The sequence below is a fragment of the Muntiacus reevesi genome, chromosome 13 (genome assembly GCF_963930625.1).
Source record: "Muntiacus reevesi chromosome 13, mMunRee1.1, whole genome shotgun sequence".
NCBI lineage: Eukaryota > Metazoa > Chordata > Mammalia > Artiodactyla > Cervidae > Muntiacus > Muntiacus reevesi.
The window spans coordinates 12,425,763-12,452,908 of record NC_089261.1 but is presented as its reverse complement, the minus strand read 5'-3'; the positions used below and the strand labels follow the sequence as shown (position 1 = coordinate 12,452,908).

Below are 27,146 nucleotides of genomic sequence, written 5' to 3'. Positions count from 1 at the left end.
TCTGAGCTAACCATTCCCCAGGCCATTTCCAGATTTCTCTCTGAGCTCACGTGGCTGGGAGTAGGGGCAGGGGGAGTGATGAACTGACGGGTGACACCCATTCTCTTCTCCCTCTGCTGCTGGGGGCACTCCTAGCCGCCTTCTGCCCATTCTGTAGATGGGACAGCTGAGGCTGGGGGAGGCCAGCCTGGGGACCATCCACAACTGCTGTCCCCACAGCTCAGAGCACGGCTGTGCCTGGCACTCCCAAGCTGTCAGGCTGAAGTGACAGGTGGCGCCTGGTTTCAGCATCTCCCAAGCCAACCTCAATCCCTTCTCTGGGTAGCTGGTGCTCCACTCAGCCCGGTAGCCCTGATGGAACATCCTGTCTGAAGACACACTGAGGCTGTCGGAGACCGGGTGGGGCCGCCCAGAGAGAGGAGCAGCCGTCACCAGGGAAAGCACCACCAGAATTTAGACCCCTAGGCAAATTGTCATATCAATGAAGTGAGAGAGGCCCAGAGCGGGTGCCTGACTTGCCCAAGGTAACACAGTTGATCACTCCTCTGGAACCGGGCCTCTCACACAGGTTTCAAGGATGGAGACTAAGGTTACATTCAACAAGCCTGCCGAGAGAGTCACCTCCCCGCCTCCCTGAGTGCTCTGCTGGGGCTTGTTGCCTGATTCTGTACCAAAGTAGGAACAGCCTTGTGCAACCCCAGAGGCCTTCAGGGCCCAGCTCCCTGGTTACAGAACCTCTTGGGACCTTCTCCCAGGCAACCTGAAGGGCCCCCAGGGGGCTGGGCCTGGCACCAGGGGCAGGAAGGATGCTATGTGTTTGACCTGGGAGGGGATCTGTCCGCTGGTGGCTATAGCTCCAGCTGATTCCTACAAGGGTGTCTCCCACCACCACCTGTTGCACTGCCTGCATCTCCACCCTGACAGATCCATCCTTTTGCCTCCGGCTGCTTGTCTGGCTCCTGGAGTCTCCTCTGGTACCACACATTCATCATCACTTTTATTTGATGATCACTGGTGCCTACTCAGTACCAGGCTCTGGACTGGTTCCTTGGAACTCAGAAAGATGGACAAGACCCCTGCCAAATGGGTTTCAGAGTCTAGTCAAGGCAAAGGCAGGTACATATCATGGGAATGGCAGCCGAACTCTCAGATTCAGATATAGATCTGGATTGCAGCTTGGCCCTTTGCTGATTGTGTGACCATGGGCTAGCCCCTTAACCTCTCTGAGCCTCAGATTCCTATTCCGTAAAATGGGAATAAGAATAGTCCCTACCTGAGAGGATTATTATCATGAGGATTGAATGAGATAATGTAGGTAAAAGCACAGAGAATATTACTTTGCACATAGTACTCATGTTCAAGTAGGAAAAAGATTTAAATACCTCATAGGAGAGGTACAGGTTACCCGACCAGATGATATGGACAGTGTGTGCCAGGGGCCTCTGAGAGGGAGGACTTCCTGGAGGAGGAGTTCTCCAAGAGTCTGTATGGTTTGAGGAACACTTGGCTGGAGGCAGCCCAGGCCTGAGTGGAAGACGGAAGCAATGACAGAAGCCAGGAGAGGTAGGGAAGGTAAGGGAGGCCTCTTGAGTCCCACCGGGCATGACTGGGCCTCCAGCTGTCATCCTTTAGTGGCCAGGCCCCAGGGGACCCAGAGCCACACTGCAAGACCAGCCTCATTAATCACAGGCCCTCAGAGGCCAGAGGTGAAGCCGGCTGGGCAGGGGCTGAGGCAGGCCCTTCCCAACAGTCTGGCTGGGCTCCCTCCTCCCAGCCAGCAGGCATCAGCCCTCTTTATACATAGCCAAGGTGAGGCTCAAAGGATGGAGAGCCACCTGCCCAAGCTAGGAAGACGTGGATCAGAGATTCAGATCCGGGTGCCCTGCGGCACCCGCCCTGTGCCAGGCCTGATTGCCCCAGCACCTTGGACAGCGCCACCCATGACTGGACCACTCCTGTGGGAAGTGGGGGTGAGAGATGCTGGGTAACGTCCTCCTCGTAGCATCTTCTCTCCCCTCTCATGTACCCTGCCCCTGCTGCTCCCCTCTTCGTCCTTTCCTGCTGTCTCCCAACCTCCCCCCCACCCCGCATCCTCATCAGTCCAAGGGAGCTGTAGAGTCTGACCTAGAGATGAGGGAGGTGGTGGAAGCTGTGATGGGGAAGTGTGGGGGCTGGAATAGGAGAGGTGATAGGGAAGGTGATGAGAGCCATGGGGGCGGGGAGGGGACAGGGAGGTGATGGGGCTATGATTGGAGCTATTAAGGGTAGGGCGGGGGGGTGTGATAAAGGGGACTGTGGTGGGGAGGGTCATAGCAGCAGTCATGGAGGGAGAGCAATAGGAGTGCTGGGCGGACTGTGATGAAGGGTGGTGAAGAAGGTGATAAGGAGTGAAGGGGGAGGCATAAGGCTTCTAAAGAGGGGGTGATGGAAGACGTGACGGGAGGATAATGAGGAGGGGCTAGGATGGGGAGGTGATGACTGGTCACACAGGAGCAGCCCATTCAGGCTGTGAGCAATGGGATCCTTCGGTCCTTCCCCAGGGTATAGAGGGTGCCTGGGGCCCTCCCAGGCTCCCCGCCCCCCCCCCCCCATATCTGTGTCTCCCTGGGCCTCCCTCTCTCTCCTACATCACACCGAGTAGTAGCCACTCCAGGACAACCTCCAGGTCCCAAGACAGCCGTCACCCCCCCGACCAATGAGCCCACTCAGGCTCCCAGTCAATGCAGGTACCCTACCAATCCCCAGCTACCCTTGACTGATACCAGCTGAGAGCACGGGGCCCCCAATCTGGAAGTGGCTGCCTCGGGGAGCCTTGTTGATGAGGTCCAGGCTCTAAATTTCCTTCTTTGCAGCTCTCTGGTAATTGTGGGGATGGGGTAAGGATGGGAAGGGGTGCTGACTCGTGACTTTGAGTAAACCACACTCTCTGCATGAGTCTTGGTTTCCTCCTCTGTAATATGGGCCCAACAACAGTCCCCATCTCATAAGAGTTTGATCAGTATTAGTCTGCTCATTCAGCAGAAACTTAACGAGCACCTACTATGGGCCAGACACTGTCCTAGGCACGAAGGAGGCAGCAGTGAGCGGGACACATACAAATCGCTGCCCTCAGAGCCCTTCTATTTTGGTAGGAGTGGTGGGCCTAGTACAGGAGGCTAGACACTGAGGAGGTCGGGATGTGGGGGTGTCCTTGATTTGGGGGTCCCAGGAGCAACCAGGCTGGAGGCTGAGTCTCCCCTGGGTCCTATGTAGCTGAATCCTGGCTGTGCCACTCTAGCCAAGTGCCTCTCTCTGGGCTCCTCCCGTTATCCCTCTGGAGTTGCTCCAGGCTGCCGCTTCCACCTGCCCGGACGGTAGTGGCAGGCGGGTGATGGGCTATGGGAGGGAGTCTGGCACCGGGCCCTAGAGCTGAATGCCCTGAAATGCAGAACAAAGGAGGAGGCAATCAAAGGAGGCGGCGCTGGCGGCCATGACAGTCCTGCCAGCAGCTTCAGCGTAGCCACCTCTTCTGCTGATGACAAGCTGAGCCCCACCATCACAGAGCCTTTGTCACCTCTCCCGCCGACTGCAAGCAGAGCACACCAGGGGACGCATGGAGTTCACCTGAAATGGCACCGATATGGAGCCCTCCCCAGGTTCCTCTCTTCTAGGGAACAAAGGTTCATTTATGCCAAGGTGTTAGTCACCTGGGATCATGAAAATATGAGTCAAGGAGCCAGGGGTCAAGATCTACTTCTGTGTTGTAGGTGATTTGGACCAAGTCCCTTTCTCTTTCTGGGGCCCAATTTCCCCATCTAGAAAAGAGGCTGAGAATTCGGATGCTTCCAGGGCTGGGGCAGCCAACAGAAGTGTGTGCAGTGGCTGGGAAGGTAACGGTGTTTAACTGTTGTTCTCTACTGCCTGGTACACAGTAGGTGCTCAATAAGTGCTTGAAAACATGAATAGGGTGACTGTGACTCAGCTTCTGCTAACCGTTGCCAAGAAAGCCAATCTTTGTCACTGCCTCTTTGGATATTTGGGGATTTTTTTGAAATCAGACTTGAGTGAATCCACCTCATTTTTTTTTTTTTAACGTTTATTTATTTGGCTGTGCTGGGTCTTGGTTGTGGCACATGGGATCTTTTAGCTATGGCATTTGCACTCCCAGCCACGGCAGGTAGGATTCAGTTCCCTGATCAGGGATCAAACCCAGGCCCCTGCATTGGGAGAGCGGAGTCTTGGCCACTGGACCTCCAGGGAAGTCCCCACCCCAATTTTTAAATGCCTGGTCATTATACTTAGAAGATGTAAATAGTGTGGTGAGCAAACAAAGTCACATCACCCTCCACTTTGCAATCTCCAGCCTAGTCATCTGTAGTACTCAGGTGGCTTCACTTGTGTGTATTTGCTCATTCGTTCACTCAGTCATTCATTCATTCATTTAGCTAGCATTTTCCAAGTGCCCACCTCCCTGTGCTCCTGGCTATGGAAGGATGTTAGGGTGGCTGAAAGTCCCCCAGCCTTTGAGAGGCTTCTGGGCTGGAGAGGACAGACACCTCAACATTTAGAGCTTGTGCTCTGTGCTTTAACGGCAGTTCTGCAGGTGCAAGATGCTGCGAGTCCCAAGGAGGTAGTGATTCTCCCTGAGGATGGCAAAGATTTTAAGAGGATGGTGGTTGAGCTGAACCCTAACAAGTATGCAGGAACCCAGAGAGGGACATGGAGTGGTGTGGGTGGAAGGACCTTCCAGACAGAGCTAACAGCACGGGCAAATACACAGAGGCAGAGCTGTGTATGTTGTGTTCAGGGAATAACTAGAAGTTTGGTGCCGTTAGGGTGTGAGGCTGTGTAGACAGCTGGGCTTCGAAGATGAGCTAACGCACTTAGACTGATTCATTCTGAAGGGCACTAGGGAGCTACTGATGGGTGTAGATCAGGAGGGGTCAGACCTGAGTCTGTGAAAGATCCTCTGGCCGCCTTGGGCAAGAGTATGCCTTACAGGGTGTGAAGGGTGCAGATTGGGACACAGGACAGAGGCTGCTGTGGTCAGCTAGGCAAGTAGTCATGGGGGCTTGGACCAGGGTGTTGGCGATGGAAGTGAGAAGTCCAAATCTGGCCGGGTTGAATCCCAGCTTAATAGCTTACATGTGTGATTTGGGGTAAATCACTTCACCTCTCTGTTTGGCATTTGTGCAAGGCAATGATAATAGTGGTACCTCTTCTGTAGAGTGTTATGTGGATTAAGCAATAACATGTAAAACACTTAGCACAGTACCTGGCACATAGTAGGTCTTCTGTGAGTGTTCTGTGAGGTCTTCTGTGAGTCAGAATGAGGAGGAAGATGTCAATTTCACAGATGAGAAAGTAGAGACGTGGAAGGGTTGGGGCAGTGGCCCCACAGCACTGAGTGCTGCAGGAGACAGAGGACTCTCTGCTTCTTCTCTTTCCTACCCCATCATTTCCCTCTCTCAGCCGCTGCTGCTATGCCGGGGGGCCCTGAACCTGAGTGTCTTAGAAGCCATGTGACCAGGAAGCCACACACACAGCTCATAAAGTGGGCACAGCCAGCTTGCAGCTGCCGGCAGCCTCCGGAGGGAGGACTTTTTGAAGCCAATTTGAGGGTGGTAGCCTCTCCAAATGCGCCACAGCTCTTCAGCCTCCTCCAGGCAGGGCTGGAGACCCCCTCCCTTCCCCTGCCACAGAGCCTAGGGAGACTGGGCCAGCTTCAAACGTGCAGAAACCGCTAATGGGCCGCGGCTCAGTTGACGAGTCCCCTGGGAGAGTTTGGAGGGAAACAGAACACGGCGGGAATATTGATCACAGGGAGGGAGGGGGAGTCACCCCCGGTCCACAGACTGCAGTTCAAATCCCAGCTTAGCCACCATCCCCGGGTGGACCTCCAAAACTTCCCAAGGAGCCTCAGTTTCCCCATCTGCCAATGGGGCTAACTACGGTGCACAAAACCTCTCAGGCTCTCTCAGGGGCTGATCGGTACGCATTAGCTCTTAGCACAATAGCTGGCATTCAATAAACCAGGATGGCTCTCGATGTCGATGTCAGAGAGTTGGCCAGCCACTCAGATAATCAGTCGAGGCATCAGGGAGGCGGCTGCTATTCCAGAAGGCCGTATAACAGCTTGGGTCTGAACGTCAGCTGTGTCCCTTACTTGCTGTGTAAACTTCCATGCCTCAGTCCCCTCCCCTGGAACACGGGCCGGTAAGAGTAGGGCAGTGAAGGGGACAGCTGGCGTCAAGCAACCCGGGGTGGGTTCCGACTGGATCTCCTTGCAGATGACCTCAGGGGTTCCTAAGCCTCTCTGTGCCTCTGTTTCCTCACCTCTAAAACGGGATGGTGAATTTCCTGGTGGTCCAGTGGTTAGGACTTGCGACTTTCATTAGCCCGGGTTCAATCCCTGGTCAGGGAACTAAGATCCTGCAAGCCGTGGGGCTCGGCCAAAACAAACTTTTTTTTGCAAATAAATAAAATTAAGTGGGATGGTAATATCCCGACCTCATAGGGCCATTGTGAGGATTAAATGAGTTATGAGCCTGGCCACAAAAGTGTGTTCTCCGAGTGTGAATGTTACTATGGTGACTTCTGGGCTGGTGGAGGATTCAGTGAACTATCTCATCAGGCCCAGCATCCACTGGGTGTTGAACTCATGCTTAACCCGCTACCCCCCACCCCCCGCTCCGTCACAGACCTCAGGCGGCAGTGGAACTACCCCCCCACCTGACAGGATGTCCCATGACTGCCTCCCACAGGCCCCCTCTTCCCGTCAGGGTCTGGGTGCCCCTAAACTGAGGTCACTTCCCTCCGGGAAGCCACCCCCAGAGGGAGGGGCTCATTGCTGGGCCTTGGGACTGGCCCAGCCCAGGGTAGAGCCCTTTGGAGGCTAGAGGGACAGACAGGAGGGCTTAGAACCTCCCCCCAACCCCACCCCACTCTCTACAGAGTCAGCTTTTTCTTAAAGCCAAAATCTGGGGGCTGAGACACCCACACACCCCACCTTCAGGCAGGGGGGTCAGATCAGGACCCGTCCTCCAGGCAGAAGCCTCTCACAATGGCGAAACAATGGAGCACAAACAGATAGGAGTTCCCATCGCTGGAGCTTTCCTAAACTGGACTCTCAGTTGGCTGAGTTCAGCCAGCCTTAGAAACAGTCCAACCTGGCTTTTTCTTTACTCCATGAATAAGGCGTCATTCCCCAAGTCTCCCAAGATTTCACTTCTCTGGGATCTCAGTTGTGTTCTGCAAAACAGGAACAATTCTAGTTCTTCCCTGGAAGGAACCATAAGGGGATAAAATGAGTTAGTGCAAGGAAGGTGTTGAACTCATCCTCTGGCATACAGTGGGGACTCAGTCAACATTAGCTTTATTGTTACGGCCGTAGCTGCTGGCTACCCCCACTGCCTCCCCTCTCTGCTCCTCCCTGTCTCTTGGCCTGACTTTCTGGTTCTCCCTGACTGTCCATGACTGCCTCTGCCTCTAGGCTTCAGGATTCTGTTTCTTTATGTCTCTTTGCCCCCGACTCTGCTGTGTCTACCTTTGCACGTCCCATTTTGATCTCGGCCCTCAGTGCACTTATGTTTCTCCCAGCTTCTCTCTCCTTCCCTCTCGTGCTTCCTCCCGTGCTTCCATCTTTCTTTGGTTGTCTCTGTCCCAGGCACGAACTGGTCACTGGCTGCAGTGACCGCAGCCGCCCCCACACCCCGTCTCCGGGGGCCCAGCTCCTGCAATCCTCCAGCTGACATTTGGCCAAAGCCCCTTTCCTCTCAGTTCAGCTGGAACAAGATTGGAATTTTTCAACCAAACATTCCTGAGAAACGAAGGAGGGGGTGTGGGGGGACAGGGAACAAAAGCAGACACAGAAACCGGCCCAGAAATAGTACGTGCTTGACACAGGTTCCTCACCACTGTGGGGACACAGACCCTGGTGACCAGCACAGCTGGGTGCCCAGGAGGCTAGAGAAGGGGGAGTGGACCCAGCAGAGCTGGTGGGTGTTAGAAAGATCAGCCGTGCATCCAGCCCACTAGTCTGAGGCCCTTCCCGTCTCCCAGGCTGAAGAACCTCCAGCCTCTCATCTTAGACCCATTGTCCTGGCCAAAAATCTAGGCCAAGGCCACTGGGGAGGAGAAAGGGTGTTTCCGCAGTTGCTCCCTTGCACATCTCAAGATTGTGGCCCAGGCAGGTCCCCAGGGAACCAGCTGGCACCCCCCCTGCCCCTCGGCCTGGTCCAAGGCCAGTGGGAGCTGGGGAGATAGATGGACGGGCAGGCAGCACTGGGCGCTGCGGGGTGCGGGGCCAGGCGGGGTGAACGGCAGCTGCCCTAATTACTCCAGCTCGCCAGGTTCCGATCTCGTTTGAAAAGGACTCCAGGGACACAGCCTTTAATAACTACCAGTAAACAGGCAGGAAAATCGATACCTGGTAAATAGAGCCCTGGAGAGAGGGATGCCTGGGCTGGCTGGTCCTGACCTGGCTGGGAGAAGCTCCCGGAGTCCTTTGTTGCAAAGCTGGCCAACGCCGACCTTTGGAACCGTGTCCCCGCCTTTCCCGGGACCCCATGTGCACTTTGGCTCCTGCCCTCCACGTCTGCACTCCCTCTCCATCAAGACCAGCCCCTCCCCTTTCCCACTCCCTCTGAGCCCTGACCTGTGCCAAGTAGGTTGCTTGTTTCAGTTGCAGACGTGTCCTTTGACATGCCTTGTGCCTAGTGCTGGGAACAAAAACATAGATGTGACCAAATCCTTGCCCTCCTGAAAGTCATCAACCAGTGAGAGAGATTAAGAACAAGAACAAAAACAAATAGCTTATTGACAGTGCAAGGACAGACACGCAATAAAAAGCAGCATGTGCTAGCTGTAACAGCAGAATGGAAAAGCACTTCCTGGAGGAGGTGGGCATGTAGAGGGTTTTGTTGGGTGAATAGGAGTTTACCAAGTGACTGAGGGGTGGGAAAGGGTGAATGTGGTAATGTAAATAATAATAACGGCATCTTAGCTAACATTCATCAAGGACTTACTGTAGCCAAGCTCTCTGCCAAGCACCTATAGTATGCATTATCTTATTTTGTCCCACAGTAATTCCTTGGGGGGTAGGTATTAATACCCCCATTTGACAGATGAGGACACTGAGGCTAAATGTGGAGCCGAAATTTGCACATGGCTTGTGAGACGTCTGAGTTATTTCTCTCAACCACTTCACTCCACATCTTCTGCCCCTGATCCCACCCTCCCCAGCTCAAGACCTGGCACACAGAGGTGCTTAAATATGGCAAGTTCCCACTCCTTCCCTTCCCTTCCCATCCTGGGGTTACACCTTCCGAGTAACACAGCGCCTTAACCCTTACTGGGAGCCCCATCAGACATGAAGATCATCTGTCATGAACTCTCATTTTGCAGATGGGGAAACTGAGGCTCTGAGAGAGGAAGACCAGGCCTCAGGAGCAGAGCCAAAGCAGGATCCCGGATTTTCCCTCTAACTAATCCCCTCACAGGCCTGACCATTGTCAAGGAAAAAAATCAATTTTCGCACACTCAATTAAAATGATAAAGCAGACAGGAGAAAGAGGAGGGTGGGGGGGGTGGAGAATTGTCATATAATCGACTGGATGTTATAGGAGCCTGGGGATCCCATGCCCACCATGCCCCCCTCATTTGCCTCGACTTCCCCAGCTCTCTGGGCGCTTGGCAAGGGCCATGGGTCATCCATAGCCCTTGGGATGCAAGCAAAGGAGAGAGCAGAGAAGCCTTTTCAGCCCTGGGTAGGGACCCACTGAAGGTCGGGCATAGTCTGAGCCAGAAGAGAGAAGCCGGAGCAAGGCATGGGGAGGAAGGGGTCCTCGGCATGGGCCATGATGGGCCCTCATCCATCTGGCTGCAGATTCCAGGGCTAGGCGCCCTGGGGTTGTGCCAGTTAACCGTAGAAACACCCTCAAGATAGAGAGGACCCACTGCATGCCAGGCACTGCGCAAGGCAGGGAGTAAAGCAGGCAGGATCCGTCACCTTGGGGGTGAGACAGAGAGTAAAGCACGTCTGTAGATCAGTGTATCACGAGGCAGCCCTGAGTGCCAGGAAGAGACACTGAGAAAGGGAAAAGGGTGGCAGTGGGAGGGCAATGGCAGGGTGGTCTTTCCAAAGAGGGGATGTTCGAACACAGACCTAAAAGCAAGGAGGGAGGAAACTGTAAGAATGTGTGGAAGTGGCGAGGTCATATTCCAGGTGGAGGGGACAGTATATGCAAAGGCCCTGAGGCTGGACCTTGATTTGGGTCGTTGAGGAGCAGCACACCGGGGAGTGAGTGAGGGGGAGCTCTGTAGACCCGTGGGGCCTTGCAGGAGCTTTATAGACCATGCCGTGCTTTGTAGATCATGGCCAGGACTTTGACTTTGACTCCAAGTAAGCAGGGAACCATGGGAAAGTTTTGAGCCAAAGAACATGTGCTCTGACTTGAATGAGATGCCTCTGGCTGTGGTGTAGGGAACAGACCCTACAGAAGGCAAGGACAGAAGTGGAGAACAGTCATGAGTCTCCTGCCATGGTCCAGACAGGAGGGACATAGTGACTCAGACCAGATAGATTTGGTGTGCTGGGAAGAGGGGGAAGTGGTCAGGTGTGGGATGTACTTGAAGACAGAGATGACAGGATTTTACTAATAGGTTGGACATGGGGTGTGACATGAGAATTCAGGGGTGGGTCCAAGGATTGGGGGTTTGGGGCTTGAGCAGCTTGAAAGATGAAGTTGCTTAACTGCAACAAGGAAGATTTCAGGAGGAACGGGTTTGGGGTTAGGGATAGGAAGATCATAGCTGTGCTATGGCCGAGCTGAGTTTGAGAAACCTGTTGAACCTGTATGGGAAGCTGCTGAGGAAGCTGCTGGAGACACAAGTCTGGCTTTCAGGAGAGAGGATATTGGAATCATCAGAGTATAGACAGTATTTGTCTTGATGGATTCTTTTAAGACCATCTGCTTGTGCCCATTTTAGAGATGAGAAAACTGAGGTTCAGAGTGATTGCATCACCTGACCACAGACACAGATCTGGAAAGTTAGGCAGTTGGGATTTGAAATGAGGTCTGCCTGCCTCCCAGTCCTGGGGCCCCACTCAGACCTTGTGCTCTGTGGCTATTCTCACTGAATCCTCCCAACAGCCTGGTTTGAGAGGGGAGGGGTGGCTTATGGATTAGTATCACCTTCATTTTCAAGATGAGACCCCCGAGACTTAGTGAGACTGAAGGGATTTGCCCACAATTGAGGAGCAGTCAAGGGTGCAGCCTTCCTACCAGTGGGTAACATGAACCATGCAAAAGAATCTATCCCTGCTGGCCGCAAGGCACAGAGCAGGCTAAAGGCACTGAGAAGTCCTGCAGCCTGGACGTTGATCTCTGCTTAACCTAGTATCCACGGAGCCTTGCTCTCAGGAAGCATCTAGAACTGGGAAACATGGAGCAAAGGTTGGGAGCCAAACTTCAGGGCCTCTTTTTTTTAAATGGGGGCGCGAATACCCACCTGGCTGAGGTTATCATATAGTTATATTCATTTTAAATGACCGCTCAGCGCGGAGCTCTCCGCAGGGCAGACAGGTAGTGTGTTTGTTGAAAGAAGGAACAAATATACAGGTGTATGGAAAAAAGGAATAAATAAGTGGATGAAGGAATGGATCAATGCAAGGATAGCAAAAGGCATGACTGATTAAAATAACCGAGTCCCGAATGAATCAATGTCTGAACTAAATGAATTCATTCATACATTCAGCAACTATCTAGGGAGCACCTACTGTGAGCAGGCACTGGGGATATGGCAGAGAATAAAACAAAGTCCTTGCCTGTGGCAATAACATCCTAGTGGGAAGAGACAAACAGAAAACAAGATAAATGTGTAGAATATAAAGTATACCAGATGGAGAAAACCCGAGCAGGGAAGGAGAGGGGAAAGAAGGTATGTAGAGAGGAAAGATGGTTTGTAGAGGTGGTGCACATTTTTACATAGGATGGTGGTAAGTGAAGAAATGACTGAAATCATGGATAACGTTCACGGGGGGGGAGGGGGGGGGTGGAGAATAAATGCAGGTATGAATGGCGGCAGGCATGGGTGATTGGGCTAATGAAAGAATTATTGAACGAATGAACTGAGGAATACATGAATGTGTGAACCAAGACATGAATAAAGGAATGAAAGAATGTATAAATGAATTTGTGCTTGAAGTAATCAACGAATGGATGGACTGATGACTGAATGAGTGAACGGATTAAGGATAAAAGGGCCACTGGTGTCTGCACGGCGGTGGCCTCTGTTGATCCCTGCCCTCACCCCAGGCGTTGACTCTGTTTCCCAGCTCCCCCCTGGTCTAAACAGATCCCACACAGTCTTCGTCCTTCTTCCCCGCCCCCTCTCCCACCCCTCAGCCTGTGATGGCCACTGTTTCGGTGCCTGTGTCGACCCTTGAATGGTGGGGCCGCTTGCCTCCCTTCCTCCCCTTCCTGACTGGCATCCCCGTGCTGTCCTGACACCCCACTTGCTTGCCTTCCGCCCCCACCCTGCGCTCCGCTGGCCCCAACCCATATTGCGCTGACCTTCAAGCTCGCCCCCGGGGTCGTCTCCCGCCCCTCTGGCCTGCCCTGACCACCCCCTACCCCGACCCCGCCCCGGCCCGGCCCGGCCGCGGAGGTTCACCGCCCTAGGGTCCTGACTCCCGCCCTCCTTGTGAGCGTAGGCACCATGCGGCCAGTGCGGCGCAACTTCTACGACCCGTCGTCGGCGCCGGGCAAGGGCATCGTGTGGGAATGGGAGAACGACGGCGGCGCGTGGACGGCCTACGACATGGACATCTGCATCACCATCCAGAACGCCTACGAGAAGCAGCACCCATGGCTCGACCTCTCGTCGCTCGGCTTCTGCTACCTCATCTACTTCAACAGCATGTCGCAGATGAACCGCCAGACGCGCCGGCGCCGCCGCCTGCGCCGCCGCCTGGACCTCGCCTACCCGCTCACCGTCGGCTCCATCCCCAAGTCGCAGTCGTGGCCCGTGGGCGCCAGCTCGGGCCAGCCCTGCTCGTGCCAGCAGTGCCTGCTGGTCAACAGCACGCGCGCCGCTTCCAACGCCATCCTGGCCTCGCAGCGCCGCAAGGCGCCCCCGGCGCCCCCGCTGCCCCAGCCGCCTCCGGGAGGACCAGCGGGCACGCTCGCCGTGCGCCCCAGCGCCACCTTCGCCGGCGCCGCGCTCTGGGCCGCGCCCGCCGCCGGCCCCGCAGAGCCCGCGCAGCCCCCTGGTGCGCCCCCGCGGAGCCCGAGCGCCCCCGGCGGCGCGCCCACCCCAGGGCAGAACAACCTCAACCGGCCCGGGCCCCAGCGCGCCACCAGCGTGAGCGCACGCGCCTCCATCCCGCCGGGGTAAGCCGGGCCCTGGGCGCAGGGGTGGCAGCCCACGAGGGCTAGGAACAAAGAATTACAGTAATTATAAAAATCATAAGTAATACCTAGCATCTATTAAGTATTCACTTTGTGCCAAGAGTTAACTAAGCACCTTAACGCTCGTTTATCTCCAAGAATGAGGACCCTGTGAGGGAGGGAGGGTCATCAGCCCCAATTTACAGATAACGAACAATTTGCAGCACGGGGAGTGTTAGTAACACATCCCGGATCGTGCAATTCACAAGTGATGGAGCCATAGCCCCAGCTACACTGGTGTGTGCGCGCGCGCGTGCTCAGTCGCTCACTCATGTCCGACTCTTTGCGACCCCATGGACTGCAGCCCGCCAAGCTCCTCTGTCCATGGGATTTTCCGGCCAAGTATACTGGAGTGGGTTGCCATTTCCTCTTCCAGGGGATCTTATGGTCCCAGGAATCAAACCTGCATCTCCTGCACTGACAGGCGGGTTCTTTACCACTGAGCCACCTGGGAAGCCACAATGGTGTATAGTCCATGTCTGCTATTTACTAAATTCTTTTTCTGCACCATCTCATTTATTACCCGCCCCCCCCCCCCCAATTCTATCATGTCCCTATTACAGATGGAGAGGCAGAGGCTGAGAGAGGTATGATGATTTCTCAGGGCCACCCAGGTGGAGGGCAGGGATTGAAATTCAGACCTGTAGGATTCCTGGAGTCTGTGCGGTGTTGCCTTTGAAGTTGTAAAGGGTTTCCATAGCCTGCCCCAGGCCATACCCATCTCATGTGGAGGCTCAAGCAAGCCAATATTGTCCAAATATCTGTGGCCCTAAAGGCCACACCTGAAATATCACCATTACATGGGGCTAATACTATGGTTTTCAAGCCGGGCTTTAGGGACCCCTGGGACAACACGGCCTAGTGGCAGGAGGGGGGCTGGCCAAGAAGCCAGCCTCTGCTTTCATTTTAAGAGATCAGCCCTTTCTGGACTCTCTTTTGCGAACTGGTTTTCACAGCAGGATTTCACTGAGGAAGGGAACCTGGATCATACCAACTTTGGAAATGCCTGGGTTAAGGCACCCATGCCGCAGAATATGGACCTAGTGAGCGTGTCAGTTTCCCACCTGGGAGTCCAGATTCACTTGATCTCAGCAGAGGACCAGACACTGGAAGAGTTGGAATGAGGCAGAGACCTTGACCTTGAGATAGACCAGAAGGGAAAAGGACAGGTGGGGTGTGGGCTGTGGTGCCCAAAACCAGAAACAGGCACCAAAAGCCAACCCTGCTCGCATCCCTCTGGCATGACCCAGGAGAGTGGTCATGCAAAGGTCAGAGGTGGAGGCAACCTCTGAGATCACCATACCCAGGTCTTCCCTTTCACCAATAGAAACTGAGGCCTGGGGCCGTGAATCAGGCTGCCCTTCAAAATCTTTTTGGGCTTCCTGGTGGCTCAGACGGTGAAGAGTCTGCCTGAAATGCAGAAGAGCGAGTTTCAATCCCTGGGTCGGGAAGATTCCCTGGAGAAGGGAATGGTCATCCACTCCAGTATTCTTGCCTAGAGAATCCCATGGACAGAGGAGCCTGGCAGGCTACATACAGTCAATGGGGTCGCAAAGTCAGACACAATTGAGCGATTAGCACTTTCTTTCACTTTCTGAATCTCTCTGGCTTCCGAACTTTTGAGAATCTGACTGCTTGGGTTCCAATCCCCTCTTGGCAGCCACTTCTGAGCTGTGAGATCTGGGGCAAGTCCCTCTCCTTCACTGAGCCTCAGTTTCATCATCTGTCAAGTGGGAGTTGTGTGCCTGATCATAGAGCTTATATTGAGATGGTCCTTCGGTGGCAGCCAGGACTACTAATGTTATCCCGGAGGAGGGTTGGTATGGGGGCAGAGGAGCTGTGATTTTCCACTGGAAGAACTACAGCAGCTGCCACCTGCCTGCCTAGCCCTCCCTTCCTCTCCCCCTTCCCCTCCAGATCATTCCTCTCCAGCATCCCAGTGCCCACAGGGAGGAGACCAGAGGAGGTTTGGGAGAGCATTTTGGGGAAACATTGCAGAAGGGACCAACCCATCTGGGAATCACAGACGGGTACTCATGTGGCTCCTTGCAGATCACACCCTGGCTCTGGCCGGGCTGGAGGGCCCTAGGATGACAAGAGTAGAAAACAAGTTAGAGTAGATGTGGGAAGGGACAAAAGCAGAAAAGTCCCAGGTGCCTTTGCAGCAAGAATTCGTGAACCTTCTCTCCAGGGCTGTATCATTGAAACCCACTAGTGGATTATGAAGTCAGAAGGTTGTAACCAAAATTTTATGAGACCGGGATGGAATAGAGCTGAATAGAATCAAATGAAGAGAACAGAATAGAAAATATTGGCATGTGTCATACGCAGTAAGAATTGCTCCAGGAACTTTTTGCATGATTTCTACATGCGTTTCATGGGTCGCCAGGTGAAATGAATTTCTCAGTCACTGATGAAATTTTTGAACACGGCGGTTTCAGGGCAAGCTGGGGGTTGCTCAGTTTTTATTGCTCGGTATCAATTCTCTAAATACATACCGTGGGTCATGTTCACAGAGCCTGATAAATGGGGTCCAAACTGCTGGACATACAGCCTGCAAATGAGTACATGAACACAGTTGCTGGAGAGATGGGGAAGCACTAGGAGGTGATGGGACAGGGTGGGAGTAGTCAGGGCCGACCCTGCGGAGGAGGTGCATAGCCAAGGAACATCAGCTAAGAATACCCCTGAACCAGGGGCTTCCCCAGCGCTCCACTGGTTTGGACTGTGCCTTCCCATGCAGGGGACACAGGTATGATCCCTGGCAGGGGAACTAGGGTCCTGCATGTCTCAGGTTGTGACCAAACACATTTTTTAAAAATAGCCCTGGTTCAGAGTAGGGGGGTGGGCCCAGGACACGTGGAGTCTGCTGCTGAGGGAGGGCATGGGAGGAAGGAGGCATGGGGATGGCAGACCCTAGTTCCTCCAGAGTGAAGCTTCCCATTGCCCAGGCAACTGAGGTCTCGGTGCAGCCCATGAGGGGAAAGGGACAGTGTCTCTGAGGAACCAGGCCCCCCACCTTTGCCCTGGCCTCCAGAACACCCAGAACCCTTCACGGCCCTTCCCACAGTCTCTCTGCTTCTGTGTTTAACTCATTCGGTGTGCCTGGGCTGCCATAGCAAAGTGCCGCAGACTGGGGAGGCCCAAACAACAGAGATGCATTGTCTCAGTTCTAGAGGCTGGAAGCCAGAGATCAAGGTGTTGGCAGGGTGGGTTTCCTGTGAGGCCTTGGCTTACAGACAGGCACCTTCCCCCTGTCTTCACGTTGTCTATCCTCTGTATCCCTGTGTCCAAATTTCCTCTTTATGAGAACACCAGGCTTATTGATTAGAGCCTGCTCCAATGACCTCGTTCATAACTTGATCACCTCTGCAAAGACCCTGTCTCCAAGTGTCTGTGAGTTTGGAGAGGGGTTAGGACTCCAGCGGGGACTTCCCCGGTGGCTCAGTGGTAAAGGATCCACCTGCCAATGCAGGAGACGCAGGTTCGATCCCCGGGTCAGGAAGATCCCCTGGAAGAGGAAATGGCAACCCACTCCAGTATTCTTGCCTGGGAGATCTCAGGGACAGAGGAACCTAGTGGGTTACAGTCCACGGGGTCACAAGAGTCAGACATGACTTAGCAACTGAATAGCAAGAATAGGACTCCGATGTGTGAGTTTCGGGGCCAGACACAATTGAAGACACAGCAGTGTGTCTGGGCCTCTCCTGTTACAGCTCTCTTTCAGTCTCTCTCTGTCTCTGTGACTGTGTCTCCCTGTCTCTGTCTGTCTCTTGCTCCTTCTCTCCTGCCTTTTTCTTTCCTTCTCAGCAGCTCTCTCCTTCTCTGTTCCCTTTTCTCCACCCTTCTTCTCCCCTGCAGAGAGAGGTACATAGCTTCTCCTCCCTGGCCTCAGTTTCCCCATCTGTCAAATGGAGCTAAAATCACCCCAGTCCACGTATGCTGGCTCATCAGAACTGATGGGTGTGCAAATGTATTTAAAATCACCACACATGATCGGTGCACAAAGGAGGGGTGAACTCAGACATCACTCTTTGTCATCCTTCTTACCTCCCGTCCCCAGCTCAGGACAGAGGTCCAGAGAGTGGCACTGACTTGTCTCCAGGTCACACAGCCAGCAGGACTACAGTGTCCCCCTGGCTGGGGTTTTTTTCCACTCCCCCATGTGATGAGGCGGGAAGCCAGCTGGCAGCTGATGCCTGGGGGACGGAGACACAGGGGTGGGGAAGATCCGCCCTGTCTCCTGAGAGGGCAGCGTCCAGCACTTTGGAACACAGCTGTGGGGCAGACTAAGAGTTTCCAGCCCACGTGGTGGAGGGGAGAGGGAGGGGGAACAGCTGCAGGCCTGTTTCCATTTACTGAGCGCTCACAATGTCCCAGGCTCTGTCTCACGGCTTTTACATGCATCGCCTCTCTTGCTGTGCACAGAAACGGTGGTAGGTCCTAATATCCCCACTTCTCAGATGAGGAAACTGAGGCTCTGAAAACCTGGCACTTGCTCGAGGTCACACAAATAGGACTCTGATTCAAAAATCCCAGTCGGTCACGGTATCAGGGTGGCCCCCTGGTTGCCCACTCTAAGTTTCAGACCAGGGTCCCAAAGTGTTTGGAGGTCCAAGGGGTCGGGGGACCCGCAGCGGCTGAGTTTGGGGCCAACTTCCCTGTCTCCTCTCACTGTGTGACCCCAGTGGCGCCCACTGCCCTCTCTGGGCCTCAGTTTTTGCACCCTGTGCAGTGGGGCTGGCAACAAAGGCCAACAGGGGGGCATATCTAACTGCCTGCATTTCCAATCCACCCCCTAGCAGTGGGAGAGGGGCTTACCCCGCCGCCTCGAGCACATCCCTATCAGACCGGTAAGATGCTGTCATTGAGATGCTGCTTGCGTTTTCAAACCTCTGGTTCTTAGCCTGAGAACTTCTTCCTGTTTACTGGCCACCCGTGATTGCTTCTTTTACCAATCACTTGTTTATTTCTTTTGCTTCTCCTTCTCTAGGGCTCTTTCCTGCTTTCTTATTGATCTGCAAGGGCTCCTTCTGCTGTAGCGTGGGGGATCTTTCCTTGTAGCTCACAGGCTTCTCTCTAGTTGCAGTGCCTGGGCTCCAGAGCAAGAGGACTTGGGCTCAGCAGTTGCCCCATGCAGGCTTGGCTGTCCCGTGGCCTGTGGGATCTTAGTGCCCCAGCCAGAGATCGAACCCACATCCCCTGCATTGGAAGGTGATGTCTTAACCACTGGACCAACCAGGGACATCCCTCTGTTTACCTTCTCTATAGCCTATGCTGGTCTGTTTTTTTAATTAGTTAATCCTTCTATTAATATTGAGCAACTACCGTACGCCAAGGATGCTTTGGGGGCCCTGGAGATCCAGCCATGAACAAAATAGACAATCCCTGCCCTCCTGAAGCTCACATTTCTAGAGAGAGACAAACAATAAACAAAATAAATAAATACTAGCATGTGATAGAGAGTAGTAGTGACTACCAAGGAAAAATAAAGAGAGGAAGGGGTGTAGGGAGTAGTGGGAGGGATATAATTGGAAATGAAGAGGTCAGAACAGGCCTCACTGAGAATATAATGTTTGAGCAAGGATTGAAGGAGGTTAAGAAGCAAGCTATGCAGAGAACTGCATTGGGGTGTGTGGGGGGAGAGCACTGTAGACAGGGGGAACAGCCTGTGCAAAGGCCCTGAGGCAGGAGCAGGCCTGGTTTGTGCGAGGAGTCCAGTGTGGCTCCAGAGGCAACAGGGGGTGTGCGGTGGGGGAGGAGGTCAGAGATGAAATGGGGCCAGTCCTGTAGGGCCCTGAAGGCTGTGTCGAGGACTTTGGCTTTTCCTCTGTGGGAAATGGGAGCCAGCTGGTGTTGTGAGCTGGAGACAGGCCGGGATGACTTTGCTATCACAGGTTCACTCTGGACATGGAGGATAGGTGGGGGGTGATGGGGTGGGCTTTGATGTGGCTGGTGTGTTTGGGTGTTTTCCTTCTTCTTTTCATTTCCTGCAGTGATTTTACCTTTAGGTTTGAAAGCATTCACATTTTGTTTCTCCGGTTCTTTACTAGGTATTACATTTTAATGCTTCAGAAAACAGCACTCCCAAAGGCACCACGTGAAAAGTCTCTCCCACACCGTGTCCCCTGGGGTCTCTGGGCTGCCCACTGTCCCCTTCTTCCTGGCCTTGCTGGAGGGCAGTGTCTGTAACCTTGCTTTTTCCCTCATGGCTGCTGGGCTCCTCCTGCACCTCGCCCAAGGTCAAACCAAACACCCCCATCCCCCCCACCCTCCCACCCTGCCCCCCCAGACCTGAAGCACTTCCTGCCCTGCTCCCTGGGAGGCCAAACCACACACTCCTGTCAGCACACGGCTGCCCCAGTGGCTGCCCCAGGCCGTGGGAACCGCCAGCCCTCCCCTCCCCTCCCTTCCCCTGCCTGGGCTCCCCACACCACCCCCCAACCACCAGAGCAAGTAAGCAAAGCAGGCCAGAGACCAGGAGGGTGGGGGAGGTGACCTAGAGCCCCAGGTCTCTAGATAAACCTGGGCCCTAACTGACTACCACCCCTCAAAATATCGCTCCAGGGGATTTTGGTGCTGTTGAAATCCTTAGGAGTGGACAGGGTCAGAGACAAGGGGACCCATTTGACAGAGGGGGAAACTGAGGCCCGTAGAAGGTCAGCGGCTTGTTCAGGCAGCCCGAGGGGTGCTCGAGCGAGCAAAGGGGAAGCGAGCCAGGCCACGGCAGCCGTTGATGGTCTGTGGCTTTGGCTGGCCCCATGGGGCACCTCCTTGGAGCTTGCTGTGATGTTCTCAGCCCTCTGGCTCTGTGGGGGGTGGGGTGGGAACTTGGTTGACCCCAGACTGTGGGGGACAAGAGTTCAGGTACATAAGGAGTGGGCACTGAAGGGGGCGCAGGTCACAGGAGCAGGTCCAGGGAGGTAGGTGCCAAGTGTTATTTAACTCCCTTCTCCCCACGATGTGGCGTTCCCACTTCTGCCCTGTCCTCACCCACCTGGACCCAAATAGCTGAGGCCTGAACCTCCAGGGGCTCCCCAGGGGGTCACGGGGTAAGCACCAGGTGTCCAGGGAGGGCCTGAGGCCCATCGGGGGACCTGAAACCACCATCAGAGACTGTGACGTGTCTGGAGCCTGCTGGAGACATGGAGGGGAGGGAGAGGACAGGAAGGCCAGCCTAGGTAGGTGGATGGAAACTATAGGGACTGTCAGCGTGGTTTCCTGCGTCCCTGGGGTCTTGAACCCCCTTGTAGCCTGGGACGGAAAGGAGCAACCAGAGCAGGCAAATATACCCACTCATGCAGCCCCCAATGCGCCCTCCCAGGCCTGAGCCAGCTCCAGGGTCCAGGTCAAAGGCTTTGCCCCACCTCTAGGCACAAAGGACTCAGAAGGCTGGCCCACCTCCAGATGGCCCCACATATCAGCCTGGTGGGCTCAGCCCTGACCTCTGACTCAGAAACTCCAGGACTGCTAACCAGCTGGGTGACCTTTGTGAAGTCACTTCCCCTCTCTGTGCCTCAGTTCCATCATCTGCGGGATAAATGACAAACAGATTTCAGTTCATGTGCCGTCTCTGCTTGAATGGGAATGACTTTCTGGAGTCCTTTAGCTTAGTGGAAAGGAGTGCTGGGAGGGATTGGTGATGTCTGCCATGGGTGCAGTACTAGTATTAATACACATGTCATGTGTTTGCCATGCCTGCTCCAACCTTGTCTCTGGGAGCACATCTGGTATGAGAGCTACTGTTTCTAAGGACACCAGGTCTCCCTCTGAAGATACCTCAGAAGAAATAGATCTATTCCATAGTTGGCTCAACTCCTCTATTCAATACTTACTGAGAACCCATTTATGCCCAGTTTCATCCTCAATCCTGGGGTCACAAAGCCAGGTTAGACAAGTTTCCAAAAGCTTGTAGTCTGGTAGAAGAGATGGGGTGGAATTCCACAGCTAGAAAGGAAGACAGGAAACGTCTGTGTCCTCAAAGAAAAGACAAACGCAGTCCCCTGGGAATTAAAAGTGGTTAGGGCTTCCCTGGCGGTCCAGTGGTTAAGACTCTGGGCTTCCAAAGCAGGGGGCATAATGTTCAATCTCTGGTTGGGAAAATAAGATCCATCATGCAACATGGCGTGACAAAAAAAAAAGAGCGGTTATGTATTCACTGGGGGTAAATCAGAAAAGCCTCCTGAAGTTGGTGACCTTGAAACCTGTCTTCAAAGAGAAAAGGTGAATTGAGACTAGACAGTACAGACAGGCAGTGGGTACAGTGTGGCAAAGATAGCCAGACAGGAAAGGGCAGGGAACGGTGTGCGGAACAGCATCTAGGAAACCCTCCCCAGGGCATCTCATCCTGCCTTCGAACGCTGCCCGCCCAGCCAGAGCAGGTACAAGGCATCTCTCTTTGCTTGTCTTTTGACAAAAGAGAGAGGAGCCAAACGCCCTTTTCCAGACTCATTCTGGGGAAATTTTTTTCTCAAATACAGCCTCCTGTCTTAGCCTCTGAACCAGGATAAGAGAACTTGGTTTTGTGTGTGTGGAGAAGAGCACAGACTAGAATCTGACATTCTGGGCTCACATTTGAGCTCTACCACTTACTGGCCAGTGACTTCACCTCTCTGTGCCTCAGTTTCCCCCTCTATAGAATGGGACGATCAGGTGACGGAGGGAGGGTATACAGTCAAGTCTGGGACATAGCGAGCTCTTGAAATTATTGGCCCCCTCCCCAGGCCATCTGTGTGAGGCGTGTTCCCTGAGACAGTTTCCAGGAAAGGTCAGGGTTCCTCAAAGCCTGGCCATGGAATCTCTGCCTTGAGAAGGATGCGAAGCATTTCTGGAAATTTCTTAGAGAAAGCTTACTCGGGCTGTTCCCACAGATGCCCACAAAGCGTGCTCACTTCACAGCATTTTTTAAAAAAATTGTTTGGCCACACTGCACAGCTGGTGGGGTCTTAGTTCCCTGACCAGGGGTCAGATCCACACTCCCCGCCTTGGAAAGGCAGAGTCTTAACCACTGGACCACCAGGGAATTCCAGTGTGCTCGTTTTCGAATGGACATTGGCAGAGAGTCTCCGAGGGGACCAGAGGCTACAGAGAGGCTTCTCTGGGCATCTGCTTCAAGGCTCACTTCCAATGTGTGCAAAAAAAAAAAAAAAAAAAATTCACGGGGAGATTATGCCTGAACATCACCTCGGAACATCCCCGAAAAATCCAGTCTTCCTTCCTTCTTGCATGCAACAAGTCTTTCTTGAAAATCTACTGCATGCCATGTTCTAGCGGTGACAGTGGGTGGTGAGCGAAGTCTTCCTGCTGAGGCAGCACCGCAGCGCCTCTGTGAGAAAAGCCTTCAGGCGGAGGGCGCAGCAAGCGCGCACGCCTCAGAAGGGCTCAGCAGTTCATTTCATTATTATTATTTTAATCAATGAGACACTGTTTTTTTATACATAGAGAGAATAACATCTCATCTATTATATATATATAAAACAATGTCTCATCTATTATATATGTGTGTGTGTGTGTGTGTGTGTGTGTGTGTATGCTTCTCTGTGCATCATTTGGGACCTTAGTTCCTCGACCAGGGATCAAACCCATGCCCTCTGCAGTGGAAGTGCAGAGTCCTAACCACTGGACCTCCGGGGAAGTCACAGGGCTCAGCATTTTAGAGCAGCAGCAGAAGCGTGTAGAGTAGAGAGATGGAGAGGGTAAGAGATGAGGTTACAGTGCCAGGGAAGGTCTGGTTATATGGGAGACTTTTTTTTTTTTTTTTTTTTTATTTTATTAGTTGGAGGCTAATTACTTCATAACATTTCAGTGGGTTTTGTCATACATTGACATGAATCAGCCATAGAGTTACACATATTACTTTTATAAAGTCTTTTATAGACTTTTATATCAGACTGTGATATTATATATATATATAAAATATTAATTATGTATAATATAATATTAATATTATATCAGTTATATATCATATTATAAAATTAATTAAGGTAAGAGCAAAGCCAGAGGCCTCTCTAAAGTGGAAAGGAAGGTCTCTGGTAGGGTGACATTTGAGCAGAAACCTGTGTTGAGTGAGGGAGCAGAACATGAGGATAACTGGGCATTCTGGAAGAGCAGTCAGCTAGTGCAAAGGCCCTGGGGTGAGGATGTGCCTGGCCTGTTTGCAGAATCCCAGGGAAACCAGGAGGCTGGTGTGGAGTGGATGAGTGGGGAGCACAGGAAAAATAGAGTTCAAGGGATTGGTACTGGCTGTGTTGCATACGGTAATGTGTGCGTGCTAAGTCGCTCAGTCATGTCCCACTCTATGCCACCCTTGGATCATAGCCTGCCAGGCTCCTCTGTCCATGGGGATTCTCCAGGCAAGAATACTGGAATGGGTTGCCGTGCCCTCCTCCAGGGTTTCTTCCTGACCCAGGGATCAAAAATACATCTCTTATTTCTCCTGCATTGGCAGGCGAGTTCTTTACCACTAGCGCCACCCGGAAAGCCCATGCAGTAAAGAGGCTGGAATCTACTCTTAGCAAGGTAAGAGTCAGGAGGGACTGAGGATAGAGGAGGAACGGGATCTGGCGCAGAGATGGGCAAGGCATCGTACCCAGCCCTGCCCTGGGGCAGCTTCTGGTCAGAACAGGTTTCAGGGTTTCTCTGACCCTTTGCCTGTGGGGGCGTTGAGGCGGGGGAGGGGGGGAGGGCGGGGCCAAGGGCGAAAGCCCGCCCCTCCTTCCCGGAGGCCTGCGGGCAGCGGTCTCCTGTCCAGGGCAGGAGGATGTTCTCACTGACTGACTGGGAGGAAACAGTGCATCCCACATCAAAAGGGGGCCTGGGTGGTTCCCACGCTCCGGCATCGTGGGAACCTTGCTACCCTGGGTTCTCGCAGAGGGCCTGCAGATTGAGAGAGGCTGGGGGCCACCTGGGGACTGTCCCCCAGCTTGCCGATGGGTAAATACAAAACAGCCCCACCATCACACCTTACTCACTACCCTCCTCCCAGGAGCAAGACATTTTTGTAACCCAGAGCTCTGTGGCTTTTAAAGGGTGCCAGAGATTGGAGGACTGCTAAGATCTAAAATAGTCCCTTTCTGGGGTCCCCTCAGCCTCCTTCCTAACTCCCTGGCCAAAGGCTCAGCATGACCAGTGTCATGAGCCAGACCAGACTTTGTGCTTCATATAGACCTGAGGTAGCCAACTGTCCTTGCTGGTTGGTAGAGGCTCCCTAGAAATCTGTGCTGATGATTCTACTTGGCTCGAGAGAGTGCTGTGATGGATTAGTGATGTCTGCCACAGGTAGGAGACAAGAAGTGGTGGTCCTCATGCTAAATATTTTTCTTTCCACCCATTTTACAGATAGCCCTGGAGAGAAGGAAGGATTGTTTTCTCATGAGATAGGAAGGAAGGAAGGAAGAAGGGGATGGGGAAGCCCTGGATATAGAGAGGACCTTAACAGTGTGTCTATACTGGAAGTGTTTTAAGGAATTCCCTGGCTGTCCAAGTGCTTAGGACTCCACACTTCTACTTCAAGGGACATAGGTTCAGTCCCTGGTCAGGGAACTAAGATCTGCATGCCAATAATATTAACAACAATGATACAATGGAAGTGTTTCAAAGGACAGCAGAAAGAGGAGAAGTCAAAGGTGCCTCCATGCTATCTTATAAGGGATTGGGGGACTTCCCTGTTGGTCCAGTGGATAAGACTCTGTGCTCCCACTGTGCAGGTGGTGTGGGTTCAATCCCTGGCCAAGGAACTAAGATTCCACATGCTGTGCAGTGTGGCCAAGAACAACAAAAAAAGAGGACGGCGGGGGGATGAGATTAGGGTGGTGGTCTCCCTGCAGGAATGTTCTGGAGGATTATGACAGATGCCAGGAAGGGGGAGATGGATCCCCCATCCCTTGGGTCCTGGAAGCCTGCAAGGAGGAGAAACTCAAGACATGCCCATTCTCACCCCTGCAACAGACTATGAGCTTTGCATGTTTTATCCCATTGAACCTTTGCAAGACTCTATTCCCATTACACATGGGGAGACTGAGGCACAGCATCTTTCCCCTGTCACACCTCAGCTACCCACACCTGGGGGCCCCATGGTACCTCTCCTCTGTTGCACCTCCCTCAGGAGCTGTGTTCAGTGACTCCAGGTCACCAGAGTGTTTGGGGACCCCGATGTCTGCTCCAGATGCTGCCACCCTCCTCAGGGGAGGGGTCTGGGAGGGGTATCCTGGCTGACTGGGTACAAGCCTGTGACGCTGGGCAGGCACAAAATGAGGGCTGTGTGCCGTGCATGTGTGTGTTACTGTGTGTGTAAAGTGGGAGCCTCCCCGCCAAGTGTCTGCATGTCAGTGTGGGGGAGTGTAGGTCAGAGTGTGGACCAGTCTGTCCCACTCGGCTTCTCCTGTCCAATTGAATGCCTTTGTGGTGTCTGCACGTTGGTATCTCTCTGGGCGCTGTGTTCCCTGGAGTGTGTGTGTGTCCATGTTTCTGTGGTGTTCTCTGTGTAGAAGTGTGTGTCTATGTCTAGACCTGTGTGTGTTCGTGGAGTGTGTTCCCTGAGGTGTGTCTGTGTGTATGTATGCATGGTGTGTATTCCCTGGTGTCTGTGTGCGTTTGTGTGTTTGCGTGCAAGAGTGTGTGGCACGTTCCCCAAGTATACGTGTATCTGTGTCTGTATCTCTACACAGGAAGGGGGCCTCCTGGGTTGTGGGCACATTTGTGTGTGCGTGTAACTGTCATTTGATCCCTGGAGGGTGTGTGTACATGGAGCCGGGGGCATGTTTGCAGGGGTGTGTGTCGGTCTCTGCAGTGTTTTCCGTGTGTGCATGAATCTGTGTTCTATTGCACTTGGCATGTTCCCTATACATGTGCATGCAGATATAGCCCACGTTCCGAGGGGGTATGTGTGTGTGTGTGTTTCTGGACCCACTGGAGCAGCACGCAAACCTGCTAAGTGTACCATTTGCTTAAAGACACCTTCCCCCCAGCTCACTGGTGCCGACTGCGCCTGCGGAGCAGGTGTCCAAACATCACTGACCGGGTCAGACCTGAGCAGGCTTGCCAAGGGGGGCTGCTGCAGCGCCTTCCCCAGCTGTCCCTGCCCCCACCCCTTTCTGCACTTCCTCCTGCAGCAACCCCAGGCCTTCAGGCTGCCCCTGGCTTTTTTTTTTTTGGCTGTGTCAGGTCTTACTTGCAGCATGGGGAATCTTTGTTGCCACATGTGAAATCTTCCTTCTACTTCCCTGACCAGGGATCAAACCCAGGACTCCCGAATTGAGAGTATGGAATCTTAACCACTGGACCACCAGGGAAGTCCCTGGTCCCTGGCTTTCATGACACTCCTCCTTATCAAAACTTCCCCATCCGATTTCATGCCCATCCACAGCAAGATACCAGTTCACCCACAAAGCTAAACCCTGAAGTCTGGACCCAGGTGGCACATTGTACAGATCACAGCAGGCCTCCTTCAACCCTCCTGACAGATATTATCATCCCCATTTTACAGATAAGGAGACAGGAGCACAGGGGTTAAGTGACTCTCCCAAGTTTATCCCTGCAATGTCTTCGTGGTTTCCTCTCCAAGATGGAGAGAAGTTATACCATGACTTAGTGGGCTGAGGTGCAAGGGAGGTGAAATTAACCTGGATTACACAGTGATGGTGATATGATGGTGCTTGGTGTTCAGTCGCTCAGTCATGTCTGACTATTTGTGACCCCATGGACTGCAGCATGCCAGGC

The 27,146-nt window shown here is 53.4% G+C and overlaps 1 protein-coding gene across 1 annotated transcript in view; it reads left to right on the top strand.

Moving 5' to 3' along the window:
• DTX1 (deltex E3 ubiquitin ligase 1) overlaps window positions 1-27,146 on the top strand; it is a 39,246-nt gene that overhangs the window by 6,344 nt on the left and 5,756 nt on the right. Inside the window, exon 3 of the mRNA XM_065904690.1 lies at window positions 12,695-13,373. Within this exon, the coding sequence (XP_065760762.1) occupies window positions 12,695-13,373 (679 nt within the window). The remainder of the gene's footprint in view (window positions 1-12,694; window positions 13,374-27,146) is intronic.